At 34.4% G+C, this 13,974-nt stretch overlaps 1 protein-coding gene across 1 annotated transcript in view; it reads right to left on the bottom strand.

The window, feature by feature from the left end:
* Positions 1 to 4,311, bottom strand: part of hs3st3b1b (heparan sulfate (glucosamine) 3-O-sulfotransferase 3B1b) — a 40,437-nt gene extending 36,126 nt beyond the window's left edge. Inside the window, exon 1 of the mRNA XM_030122354.1 lies at positions 3,433 to 4,311. Coding sequence (XP_029978214.1) covers positions 3,433 to 4,037 — 605 coding nt within the window. The 5' untranslated portion in view covers positions 4,038 to 4,311. The remainder of the gene's footprint in view (positions 1 to 3,432) is intronic.
* Between the last annotated feature and the right edge of the window lie 9,663 nt (positions 4,312 to 13,974).

The raw sequence follows: 13,974 nt of genomic DNA on the forward strand, positions 1-13,974 counted from the left end.
GACCCCAAAAATGAGCCGATCACGTTCCCACTGAATATATATTTTTCCCAGTACCACACAGTTTAGTCTATTTCTGTTCTGTTCTGGAAACGGTGCATTCAGGTGACTGTTCCCAAGTCATCTGGTCTTAATGGGACAGTGTTAAGGATCAGAAATGTACAACATCAACTCAAAAAAATAAGATTTTTTCTCCATACCAGCTGTTTCTTCCACTCAAATGAACATGAAATGATCCTGTAAGCCTTGGTGTTTGCACTTTATTTTCAAAACGGCTATTTTTTTACCCCAGGCTTTGATTTTATGCACTTTTATAGTTGTGTGCTTACTTTTTTGGTTGACACTTAACCTGTTGTGTGTCTATTTAATAAATGTATGAATGAATGAATGCATAATTTGCAATAAATTATGTTTTACAGACAGAAACGTTTTCAAAACATATGAAAATGACAAAAGTGCATGAACGTCACAGAAACAAGTCTCACTAAAATCATTCTCTACTGACCTGTTAATGAAATCATATTCAGTTTTTTATGTTTTTCTCATGTATTTATTATCTTACAAGATGATGCGCCTTTGAGCAGACTCTAAAATTCAATATTCCATACTTTATTAAGACTTTCACACAAAATTCCCAACTTTTAAAGATCTGGAAAATAGTGTTTCAAAATTCCATACTTTACACTGCAAAAAATCAAAATCTTACCAAGTGTATTTTTCTCATTTTTAGTCAAAATATCTCATCACACTTAAAATAAGACATAATCACCTAAAGAGTAACTTTTCAATGAGATATAAGAACTTATTTTCAGACAATAGATCTTATTACAAGAAATCTTACCAAGATAATTTTCACTTGTTCCATTGGCAGATTTTTTTTTTTGCTTAATTCAAGATTTTTTTGGTTATTTCAAGCAAAAAAAAAAAAAAATCTTCCAATGGAACAAATGAAAATTATTTTGGTAAGATTTCTTGAAGTAAGATTTTCAAGATCTATTCTCTAAAAATAAGTTCTTATATCTCGCTGAAAAGTTACTCTTAAGGTGATTATGTCTTATTTTAAGTGTGATGAGATATTTGGACTAGAAATGAGAAAAGTGCACTTGATTTTTGCAGTGTAAGACTTTCAAGCGCCCTGGTAACCACAATTAAAAGCTTCAACTCTGCTAAAGTAAAGACAAAATGTTATCACGTCGACACTATTACAAGCAGATAATTGAGTTTACAATAGTGCAGAAAAGCCCCCCCATAAATCAACTTTTTTTTTTTCCTGCTTTTCAGTGTGTGTGTGTGTGTGTGTGTGTGTGTGTGTGTGTGTGGACATGTGTTTGTGAGTGGGAGTGGGTAAGAGGAGCAGACAGGCAGACTGTGGCTGCCCCGCAAATATGAGCTTATTTTTCTGGACTCGAAACAGAAAGAAAAAATATGACGAAACTGAATCTCAGCTCCAGACTTCTTACAGCACATACGATCGGCTTTATCTGGACCAACACAAAGTCATGACTCATCTTTACATTCAAACACATTAGGTTTAAATGCAGCAGTGGACGACGGTTTTTCCACAGTAATCCTGCTCTAGAAACAGGTTTGAATTGGTGGAAGCCTTCCTGCTGAGACTAAACCAAAAAGACCTGCAGTAAATCTGTTGGAACCAAAGCACGCCCAGATTGAAACTTTGCATACATCACGGAACAGTGTCTTTACTCTTGGCTCCACATTCACTCTTTTTTTTTTTGTTTTTTTGTTTTTTTCATTATGTCTAACATTGTTGAGGCCCCTTTCATTCAACAATTAAGAGCCAAAATCTGTTCATCCTGGGGGCCACGCAATACAAAGACATATTTAGGAGTTCTTTAATGGATATTTTTTTGTAATTTAACCTAAAAAAGACACTTTAGTGACCTTAAATGTATACAATGGAAAAATTAACGTTTCAACTGAGGATTAAGGTGGGAACTTTTAATTGAAGATGGGAGAAATGGACCATATTCAAGGACTATATTCTTGTCACCAGATCTGATGAAAAGCAGATGAGTGCATATGGAACACCACCACCACCACCACCACCTTGTTGTTTTGTGCTATGTTATTGTTTTAAAAAATAAAAAGTAAAAAAAAAACGACACTTTAAATGGACACATTTTAATGCAGATCTAAAAATCTGATAATCAATCTGTCCTATTGATGATATAATTAAAAATAATTATGAAGTCCTGTTTATTCTGATGGAAATAAATGTTCAAAATGAAACAACTGCATACACTGTAGTTTATAAATGGAAGAAAACAATGTGATTTCTTTTAATTCTCTTGCAAAACTCTGCTTTAAAGTGATTGTCTCCTTAACAGTAACAGGTTGGATCTTTGTTAACAGTAACCAACTGTTTTGTTCATTAAATTAACACTTTGTGATGGAAATGTGGAGGATCGTGTTAGCTCGACCAGCTCTAAAGATGTGAAATGGTTCTGTAGAGGGTTTTGTTCTCAGATGGACCCACACTTTGTCTTGCAGATGTTATTTCTTTCTAACGTCTTTAGGCTATTAGGCCTCAGAGTTCATGCACATAAGAATGACCAGCAGGACTCAGATCAGATTATCCAACAGACTGCAAATGCATTTTCAAAACAGCATATATAGATCTTCTTTTTTTTTTTTTTTTTTGCGCATACTGCAAATTGCGCATTATCTTGGTAAAGTGGTGCATGGCTGCGCACAGATTCATGCATTTACAGACTACACATCAATTTCCAACAAAAGCTAAATAAACCAAAACCAAAACATCACGATTCTTTTTTTTTTTTTTTTTTTTTTTTTCTGGAGCTGAAACTAGAAAAAACAGCGCCACAGATACTTCATCATAGAGGTGCAATGTTCCTCTGTGTCCAATAGAGATCACTGCACATCGCAGAAACAGCGCAACAGTCATAGTGGAACCACAGCCATAATGTGAAACCAGCCAACACTTGGATAGATATATATATATATATATATGTGTGTGTGTGTGTGTGTATATATATATATATATATAAAAAATGCAAATGTTCAAAAAAATAATCCCCATATCAGTCTTTAAAAGTCAGAAAAATAAATAATAAATATGTTGAATGAGTGATGGAGCCAGAGGAGTATCCAAACCGTCACAGTGAATTTATCTATTGTCATGGGATTTAATTAGTTTTATATGTTAATTTACAACTGACTCAATTGATTCTATAAATTAAACATTTTCTATTATGATTTAATACATTTCATTACAAAAACGAATTAAGGCCGGATGGGTTTTTAGTTCAAATATAACGCGTAAAAGTCATTTATTATAGTTATTACTTTCTCAAAATCTCTCATTGATGGTAAAAATGTTAAATTAAAATCTAAACTGCATTCTGGTTTTTATTTTCTGAACTCTTTTTTTTTTGTTTTGTTTTGTGCGCTTACCTGTACCACTCTAGTCCGTTGTCGTAGTTGCGGTCGAAGAAGTGCGGCTCCGCTCCAACGGCTCTGATGTCCGGATGAACCCGCAGAAACTCCAGCAGAGCCCGGGTTCCTCCTTTCTTCACCCCGATGATGATCGCCTGGGGTAACTTCTTACTCCCGGATCCGTTGGAGAAGCTGGACATGGCGCTTGGCTCCGGGGGTCTTTGCTGCTGCTGCTGCTGCTGGTGCGCCCTCATCTCGTCCCAGTCGTCGGTTCGGTCCGTTTCCAGCTCGTTATTGAGCAGGTCTCTGGACGCGGCGGTTCTGATGGATGGCTCTTCGTAGTCGCTTTCTATATCCTCCCACGGTTGCGGTTTGGATAATAATCTGGACACCAGGTCCGACCTACTGCTGCTGGTCTCCGTCCTCTTACCCACCACCGCCGAACCGGTCTCCTTGCCCCGGTAACTGTCCACCACCAAACTTGGCATGGTGGAGCAGTAGCCCACGCAGGAGTACAGCATGTATACCCAGATTAAAAACATGATGCTGAGCAGTATTAGTTTCTTCTTCACGGGGCTAGACCAGAAGGCATACAGGTTGGGACAAACCAGGCTATATTCCATAAGCCTTTCGATTAAAAATCTTATCCCAGCGGCGCATATTGCCTCTCACTCCCGGTGGCACCTCGGCAATCCGCGCAAAATTACGCACATGCTACCCTAAAAACTAAAAAAAAATAAATAAATAAAACTCAAAAAAAATAATAAAAACTAAACTCTAACCTTGATAGAATTAAGTATCCAGGAATGAAAAGGCATTGGGGGAATTTTTACGCATAGTTCTTGTGGCTGTGGAAAGTGTCAGCTGCTGTTTCAGACGCACCGCGGTCCCGATCCACGCTCATCTCAGGTTTGTTCCAGCGGCTGCTCGAGCACCAGACCTTATACAGACGCAGGCGGGTGATTGGCACCGGTGGTAGCCAATGGGGACGCGGAACCTTAAATATGCAGCCGTTTGTTGACGAGAAGGAACCAATGAGAAGAGACGCGCGGGCGGTGCCAAGCGTGGGATCCTGGGTATGGAGATTGAAGCGTGTGTGCGGGACACTGCTGAGAGTTTGGAAAACTTTCTTATTGGGCATAGAAGCCAATTAAATGTTATTTCTCGCGACGTGGAAATATACTCAGTTTTAAGGATAAACCAAAAGTGCGATCCTGGCATGGTTTTACGCATCAGATTTCTCAAAAATAAACAACTTTTTTTAAATAGAAATGTATATTTAAACTTCTTTTAAAGCTCTAAACATTTATATAAGATCACGCAAAATTATTTCCCACTAAGACAAACTTGCGTCCTGGTGGAATCCGTGCGTAAAACAGGACGGACTTTGTTTTATGGAGTTGCTTTTATGTGACTGAGCATCGAAGGAAAATGTTATAATGTCGGTTCTTGTCACTCTGTCATAACTTTTAATACAATTTAAAGTGTAAAATAAAAGTATAATGAATAGTAAGTTAAAAATTCACCTGATTTTTTTTGGAGTAATTCATTATATTTATGGGAGTGCAATCAATTACCGATAATGGAATGAACATAAACAAGTGCGTAATCACAATAAGACGCGTAAAAGTTCAATAATAATAATAACAATAATAGTAATATTATAATATTTTTTGTCTTTGTTTTGATGATAAAAAGTAACTTATCTTTGTAACTTTTACGCACTTTAAGCCTGTTTTGTAATGAAAATTAATTAGAAACCACTTCAACGGGGTTAAATGCGCCATAGAAAACATACAACCTCTTTACGCCTTTTCTTTTAAAACTCCAATAAGAACTCATCCCTTTTATTCTCATAGTTTTCTTAATCATATCTTCGGTGCCTTTAACCAACATCACGTGTAAAATGAATCCAAACACCTTCACAGGCTTCTTACTTTTACATAAACTGACTTGATTTCATATCTGAATTAAATATTTAAGCTCAAGTTTGGAGTAGCATGTTCTCTATTTCCATTGTGTGTGAGAAACGGAGGAAGAAAAAGAAGAAAAGTCACAGTGAATATTTCTCATCTGTGACTGGAGATGACTCAAAACAGATCCGTAATCTAAACCTCGTGGATCTGAGAGTCGAATAAAACAGGCTGACAGAACATTTTTCATGTTTTTGGAGCGAATGCACCAACGGAGAGTGGATAAAGTGGGTTTAATGTGCACATTATATATTATAGATGTAATATATTATATGAGATACTTATGTCTTAACTGGAAATAGACGTGCAGACTTTATTTGGGTGTTATTTGTGTGACCCAATGTGAGTAATCTTGCAGGATTTTCTTACTTTTTTTTGCATTAAAAAGGCATTAAAGGGATAGTTTTACAGTATTGTTTCAGTCTAAATATTGCCTTAGGATTACTAAAACTCTTTTGGATACAGTATTTTTGCAACAACGACCACTCTAAAGCAAAAGGCCAAAGGTCATGTGTCATTCTGAGATTTGACTGAACTGGAACCTGAGCTGTTATGAATAAAAACCCAAGGCAGCAGCGCCTGTTTGGGGACCCTCTGGTGTGTACAGATGCATAGTTTTACTCTTCACTTTGTTGGTTCTGGCGTTGGAGCTGAGACTCACACTGAAGACGCAAATAATGTGAATGATTTAATGTCTGATATCAGCAGTGGGGAGGGGAAAAAAAGGGAGAAAAGACCCATTTTTATGCATGAAAAGGAGTGAAAAATGAGGAAGAAGTGCTCATAAATATTGTTAGTTTATGAAATAATAAGTCAAAGGCTGTGTGGGTTTTTTATTATTTCTACATAAAACTAAATGGGAGAAATCATACATGGGAAATAGCTTATAATTTAGGAGTCAGACGGTCTTATTTGAAGTTTTTATACAAGTCATTGCAAAAAAAATGTAAGAAAAAACTTGTATGTCATGGTTAAGTATGACCTTACAATTTCAAATTAATTTCCGTCTACATTTTACACTATTAAGCAATTTATCACCATTTATAATTATATTATTTTCTGCATTTGGCATTTTTTTTTAGAGAAAATTTCACATTTTATTACATTTAATTTACTAACCATATTGATGTTCATAAAAGCTCAGAGTAAATTCTAATGTCATCATGTAAAAACTAAGAAAAAATAAGCAAAAGTGACTCGTTTTAGCAAAATATATCATTAACTGAAAACAAAAACAGTTATTTATAAGTGCTGCCACTTGTCAAACCACATGGGTTTCACTGGTGAATCAATGTAGGAGAAGATGATGGTGTTTGGAGGTTAACTACGGAGTCTTTGGAAGTCTGAAAAAGACACGTGATGCTGCGGAAAAGTGAAGAAACTGCATTTAATCAGAATTATTTTACTATATTGACAGTTTTAGTGGTTTAGAAGGTTATAATTTAGGAGTCACGTTGGGTTTTTTTTAAGTTTTTATACAACTCCTGGCAAAAAATGTAAGAGAAAACTTGCATGTCAAGGTTAAGTCTGCAAATTTATTTTACTCTCCATTTTACAATATTACTAAGCAATTTATCACCGTTTATCACTGCATTTTGCATTTTTTCAGTGAAAATCTGGTATTTTCCAATATTTGATTAACTCATCGTGTAGATGTTCATAAAGTCTCAGAGTAAATTCGAATGTTATCATGTAAAAAGAAAGAAAAAATAACCTAAAGTGGCTTGTTTTAGCAAAATATATCATTAACTGAATATAAAAACAAGTATTTATTAGAGCTGCCACTTGTCAAACTCCATGGGTTTCACTGGTGAATCAATGTTGGAGAAGATGATGGTGTTTGGAGGTTAACTATGGAGTCTCTGAAAGTCTGAAAAAGACATGTGATACTGCAGAAAAGGGAAGAAACTGCATTTAATCTGAATTATTTTACTATATTGACAGGATTAGTGGTTTAGAAGCTTATAATATAGGAGTCGTGTGTTTTTTTCTTTAAGTTTTTATACAACTCATAGCAAAAAATGTAAAACAAAGCTTGCATGTCATGGTTAAGTCTGCAAATTAATTTTAACTCCATTTTACAATATTACTAAGCAATTTATCACTGTTTATCACTGCATTTTGCATTTTTTCAGTGAAAATCTGGTATTTTCCTATATTTAATTTAATGATCATGTAGATGTTCATAAATTTTAAGAGTGATTTCTAATGTTGTCATGTAAAAACAGAGAAAAAGTAAGCAAAAGTGGTTTGTTTTAGCAAAATATATCATTAACTGAACAAAAAAGACGTAGACATAACTGCCGCCATTTGTCAAACTCGATGAGTTTCACTGGTGAATCAATGTAGGAGAAGATGACGGTGTTTGGAGGTTGACTATGGAGTCTCTGAAAGTCCAAAAAAGACATATGATGCTGCAGAAAAGGGAATAAACTGCATTTAATCTGAATTATTTTACGATATTGACAGGATTAGTGGTTTAGAAGCTCATACAATTTAGTTTTTATACAACTTGCGGCAAAAAATGTAAGAAAAAAACCTTCATATCATGGTTAAGTCTGCAAATTAATTTTACTCTTCATTTTACAATATTACTAAGCAATTTATCACCATTTACCTCTGCATTTTGCATTTTTTTAGTGAAAATTTGGTATTTTCTGATATTTAATTTACTGATCATGTAGATGTTCATAAATTTTAAGAGTAAATTCTAATGTTATCATGTAAGAACAGAGAAAAAGTAAGAAAAAGTGACTTGTTTTAGCAAAATATATCATTAACTGAGCATAAACAGACTTATCTATAACTGCTGCCACTTGTCAAATTCCATGGGTTTCACTGGTGAATCAATGTTTGAGAAGGTGACGGTGTTTGGAGGTTAGCTACGGAGTCTCTGGAAGTCTGAAAAAGACATGTGATGCTGCAGAAAAGTGAAGAACCTGCATTTAATCAGAATTATTTTACTACATTGATAGGATTAGTGGTTTAGAAGCTTATACAATTTAGTTTTTATACAACTCGTGGCAAAAAACATAAGAAAAAAACCCTCCTGTCATGGTTAAGTCTGCAAATTAATTTTACTCATTTTACAATATACAAAGCAATTTATCACCTTTTATTATATTATTATTCTCTGCATTTTGGATTTTTTCTGTGAAAATCTGGTATTTTCCAATATTTAATTACTGATCATGTAGATGTTCATAAAGACTCAGAGTAAATTCTAAGGATATCATGTAAAAATAGAGGAAAAAATAAGCAAAAGTGACTCGTTTTAGCAAAATATATCATTAACTAAACATAAAAACAAGTATTTATACGTGCTGCCACATGTTAAACTCCATGGGTTTTACTGGTGAATCAATGTTGGAGAAGATGACAGTGTTTCGAGGTTAATTATGGGGTTTCTAAATGTTCAAAAAAAGACACGTGATGCTTCAGAAAAGTGAAGAAACTGCATTTAATCAGACTTATTTTACTATATTGATAGGATTAATGGTTTAGAAGCTTATGATTTAGTAGTCATGTGTTGTTGTTTTTTTGTAAGTTTTTATACAACCTGTGGCAAAAAACGTAAGAAAAAAGCTTCATGTCATGGTTAAGTCTGCTAATTAATTTTACTCTCCATTTTACAACATTACAAAGCAATTTATCACCATTTATGATCATATTATTCCCTGCATTTTGCATTTTTTCAGTGAAAATCTGGTATTTTCCAATATCTAATTGACTAATCATGAAGATGTTCATAAAGACTCATTTAAGACTGATTTTAGCTAAATATGTCATTAACTGAGCATAAAAATAAGTAGATATAACTACTGCCACTGGTGAATCAATGTTGGAGGTGATGATGGTGTCTGGAGGTTAACTACGGAGTTTCTGGAAATCCAAAAAAGACACAGAAAAGTGAAGAAACTGCATTTAATCTTGAGTATTTTAATTATTTTAGATATAGTTTTACAAAAAAATATTATGAACTTGTTGCCACTTATCAAACTACATGGGTTTAATTAATGCTGGAGAAGATGACGGTGTTTGGAGGTTAACTATGGAGTCTCTCAAAGTCCAAAAAGGACAGTTTGATACTAGTGAAAAGCTGGAAAACGGCATTTTATCTGAATTATTTAACTGCATTGATAGGATTAATGATTGAAAAGTTATCCATTTTATATGAGTGGATGCTTATTGGTCATCGTCGGCTGTTTGGCTCTTTGAGGGTTCTAACATCAGCTCAGAAACATCTTTGCTGCTTAATCTCACAGACCGTGTGCATCATGGTTTCAGACATGAGACAGCTCAGTTCCAAAGCTCTAATATAGTAAATATGCCAGTGGTTCCCTACCTTTTTTGGCTCATGACCCCATTTTAACATCACAGACATTCAAACAGAGACTTTTTTTTTGTATAAAATTAAATTATTTTTGATCATGTAATAGTTTGCTATACTATGTTGCAAATAAACATTAATTTTAGACAACATTTAGTCTATATAATATATATAAGTATGGACAGAAACAGAAAAGCCAGGTGTAGATCAAGGTTATTATCATTAACGAAAACAAACTAAATGACTAAAACTAGAATTGAAAGAGCATTTTCGTTAACTGAAATAAATAAAAACTATAATTAAAAGAAAAAAACGATAACTAACTGAAACTGTATTGTGTGCTTACAAAACTAACTAAAACCGATAAAAATTACGGATAAAATTCCCTTCGTTTTTGTCTTTGTCAATGTCAGATTGATATGAAATCGATTTATTTCCCTCAAACAATTTTATCTGCTGGCACCATATCATATTTAACGGTCCATCACTTGTGGTCACTTGTGGTTTCCAGTCGTCTTCTGGTCCCCACTCTACCTGGAAACATGGAGACTAAAGTTGGGAGAAAGCAGCAGAGTCCTGTCTGGGGTTTATTTGAATACGACAGAGAAGAAGAGAAAATATATATATATAAAAAAACCTAAAACTAAGCTTTTAGAAAATAACAAAAATTAATAAAAACTAGCAAACCTGCTCTTAAAACGAATTAAAACTAACTGAATTGGAGAAAAAAAAAGTCAAAACTAAATAAAACTAAACTATAATGAAAAATCCCAAACTATTACAACCTTGGTGTAGATTACTGCACAAAGTGAGAATTTTATTTTCCTTGGTCAGGATATGTACAGTCAGTCCAGCTTGGATTTACAAGGCTGACAATTAACCCTTTCATGCATGAATTGTGAGAACCTTAGTCAAGATTTTTTTCTCCAGTGTTTTTATTCCTCCTTAGGCATGAAAAAAACAATGTAATTGATTTTTTTTTTTTTTCTATAGAGTTACAAAAATATCCATACATTTAATTTTTGAAGTAAAGAAATGTGTTCAAAACCCAATATCAGAAAGTGATATGAAAACAATGAAATAACATTTTTAATGCTGCTAATCTGACGTCTTCTCACATTTTAACATATTCTAATGCCAGTAATTACTCACTTCATGGGGATAATATGCAAAAAAAACCTTCTTGTCTAACAAATAACAATTGATTTTACACTTAAACATGTCAGTGCAGACCAGGTTTATCAAGAACAGCAAAGTTACAGTAACGGTCTGAATGTCAGTGTATGGGATGGTGCGTAAGTGTTCACTGTGTTGAATGATATGGAACTAAAACATCAAAACCCATGAATATACAAGAGAACAGCTGCAGAAGAACTGTCCACTGGAGTGACCTACGCATGAAAGGGTTAATACTGAACAAACAATAACTCAAACTATGAATTATGAAAGAGCTGCAGCATCTGAAACCGACCACAATGAACATTTGAAAGAGAAACAGTACCACAGTGCTTCAGTTTCAGCTTCAGACTTTGTCATGTCTTATATGGATTGGGATTGTCTCTCAACTCACCATATATTTTTTATCAATAAGTTTTTATTTTTATCAATTACTAGAAATTTCAGGTGACCCCACATGGGATCCCGACCCCAAGGTTGACAAACACTGGAATACGCTCTGAAACTGTCAGAACGAGAAGTGGAAATATACCTAAAAATAAAAATAATTTAAAAAAAAAAGGAGGTGGATTTGTGCCCTGTGGGTCTGTTTCCACGGCTGACGGGACACGACAAACACTACTGTCACCAGGACGGACCATCAGGTTCAAGGCTTTGAGGCTGGAGAAGACATTTAATACACACACACACACACAGGTCAGCTCAGCATGTATGTGTGTGTTTTCTCCCTTCTTTTCCTGTAACAGCTGGCTTCCCCCCCCCCCACGCCTGTCCTCTGATATGAAACTCTCTATCCGGTCAGACACTTTACGAGGACGTGGTCGAGCCGCCTCAGGTCTGCCGGCCTTGGGACAAATCCCACAGCCCCTTTTATGGCTTGTGTGGGGAAGGGCCGCTTGTTTCTATGAGTGTGGTGATGGAAATGTAACCAAATACCAAAACTAGGAGGAAAGGGCGGAAAGGGAACACATGTTGACTGACAGGTGCAGAGGTGGGCCGCTAAATAGAGCTTATTGGACGCACGCTGGTTTGGACTAAAAGTGAACAGAACCTCCAAGACTGTAATTGAAATTTCACTGCATATAACGTTTCTGTCGTCTAATGAGGTGTAGTTTGGTCAAAGTGAGGCTACATTAAGTATACAGTCACCCATGGACCATTTATAACTAAGGTTGTTCTTATTCTTATATATCCAAAGTAGGTATGTACAAGTTTTGGCTTTTTTTTTTTTTTTTTTAACATTAAATAATTGCTTTTATTAGAAACAGCACAATGCAACAGTTTTTTCAGATGCATTTTAAACATTTTTATGGAATGTCCTTTGCAGTGGATAGGGTTTTTTTTTTTTTTTTTCATTAAAGCTGTGAAACTCGTGTCCCCGACAGAGAACAAAAATTCATTACTGAGTCTCAGAGGATATGGGTACTTCTATGGAACTGGGTTAATTTTGGTACCTGGAAATTTAGACCCAATAATAAAAGAGAAATGTAGACATATTTCCCCCCAGGATGTACCTAATGATGACATCAGATAAATGCAAAAAAAATTATACTCTTGCTCTGAGCCATCCCATAATTAATGAATTTTTAATCAAATATTGGGACTAAAATTGGGACATGAAAAATCAACCTAAGTGTCAGTGCATTTGATCTAGAAAACATGGCTGTAAATGGTCTTAAATAGAGCTGTAAATAAAGACACTGTGTTAAATTTGATGATCCTTGTGGTTTTTCTAATCCAGACATGCGGGTTTTTCATGAATCTCTGTCTCATACCAGGTTTTGTGTGTAACCCATCGTGTCCACTTGCGTTACATACAGAACCTGCCCATTTAAATGCATATAAATCGCGAATACTTTTGCAACAGCGGTAATTTTTGTGAAACTCTCCCTTGCATAATTAGTTAAATTCCCCAAACGTACCTGTGAGAGAATAAAGAGATATTAAAAAAAATTAGTATTGCATAATTTTCGTGTCCTTTTTACCGTTACATGCAGATTTTTGTATTAAATATAATGTTTTATCTGAAAAATAGTTTCTCTTTTATCTCAGGAAATATTTATTTTTAAAACAGACCCAAAGTGCTTCCAAACTTGCTTCATAACATTAGTCTACATCTGGTTTTGAATTTTTAGTCCCCATGTCCGGTTTTTAGGGACCAGTTTCATAGAAGAACCCATATTTGGTCTCTAAAAGCCATAGTTATAACAAATGGGTTGATGGGATACAGCCTCATGTTTGACTATTAAATTATCTGAGAATACTGGAATATGCTGACTACAACAGGACTCAGGAAAAGGAAATGAATCATCTTTAGGTAGATAGGCAAATATTTTAAAACATGTTTGTAGTTATTTAGATTATATAAGATTATATATAAAGATTATAATGTAAATTGGGTCTCTAATCACATGCTTAAGGAGCCCCATTTATAAGCTGAGGACTGCTTCTGTTACAAAATGTATCTTGTAAATGAATTGTTGATCTAAACTGTTTGCAATAATTTTGTAATAAAATTGATTGATTTATATATTTAAGTCTTCATCATTTAGACTTAAAAACACTACTTTGAATTTTACACAACTTTTTATAGATGTATTGATTCACTTTTATCATGCCCTCAGTGTATAAATAACCAAACTCCACAAGAATTTTAACCTGGAAATGACAAAAAAAAGTATTAAAATAGTCTTTAATTTTGTTAAATACAAGGCTACATTCCCTTTAACCCTGCATTTAAAACTTTTTTTTTGGTTTTACGATTGTCTGTGAACTCATCCTCCTCCTGTTAGCATTCACTTTATCACCTTCCTTAAAAAAAAAAAAAAGGATAAAAAAAAGACTATAATTATTTAAATTATAAAAATTTGGAGTTGTCATTATTTATTGGAAATCATGTTTTTATTTTACTGGAGATCAAAAAAAAAAGAAAGAAAATGAGTTAGACACCCCTGATTTACAGGTTCTTATGATAGTACTTTACTGGTCTGAATGTGACCCCTGACCTAAACTGATTTTAACACCCTTGTCTTAATGTCTTCAGTATAATTTTTGCATTTCACATATTCCTTCCATGGGCCG

The sequence above is a fragment of the Sphaeramia orbicularis genome, chromosome 19 (assembly GCF_902148855.1).
Source record: "Sphaeramia orbicularis chromosome 19, fSphaOr1.1, whole genome shotgun sequence".
Taxonomy (NCBI): Eukaryota; Metazoa; Chordata; class Actinopteri; order Kurtiformes; family Apogonidae; genus Sphaeramia; species Sphaeramia orbicularis.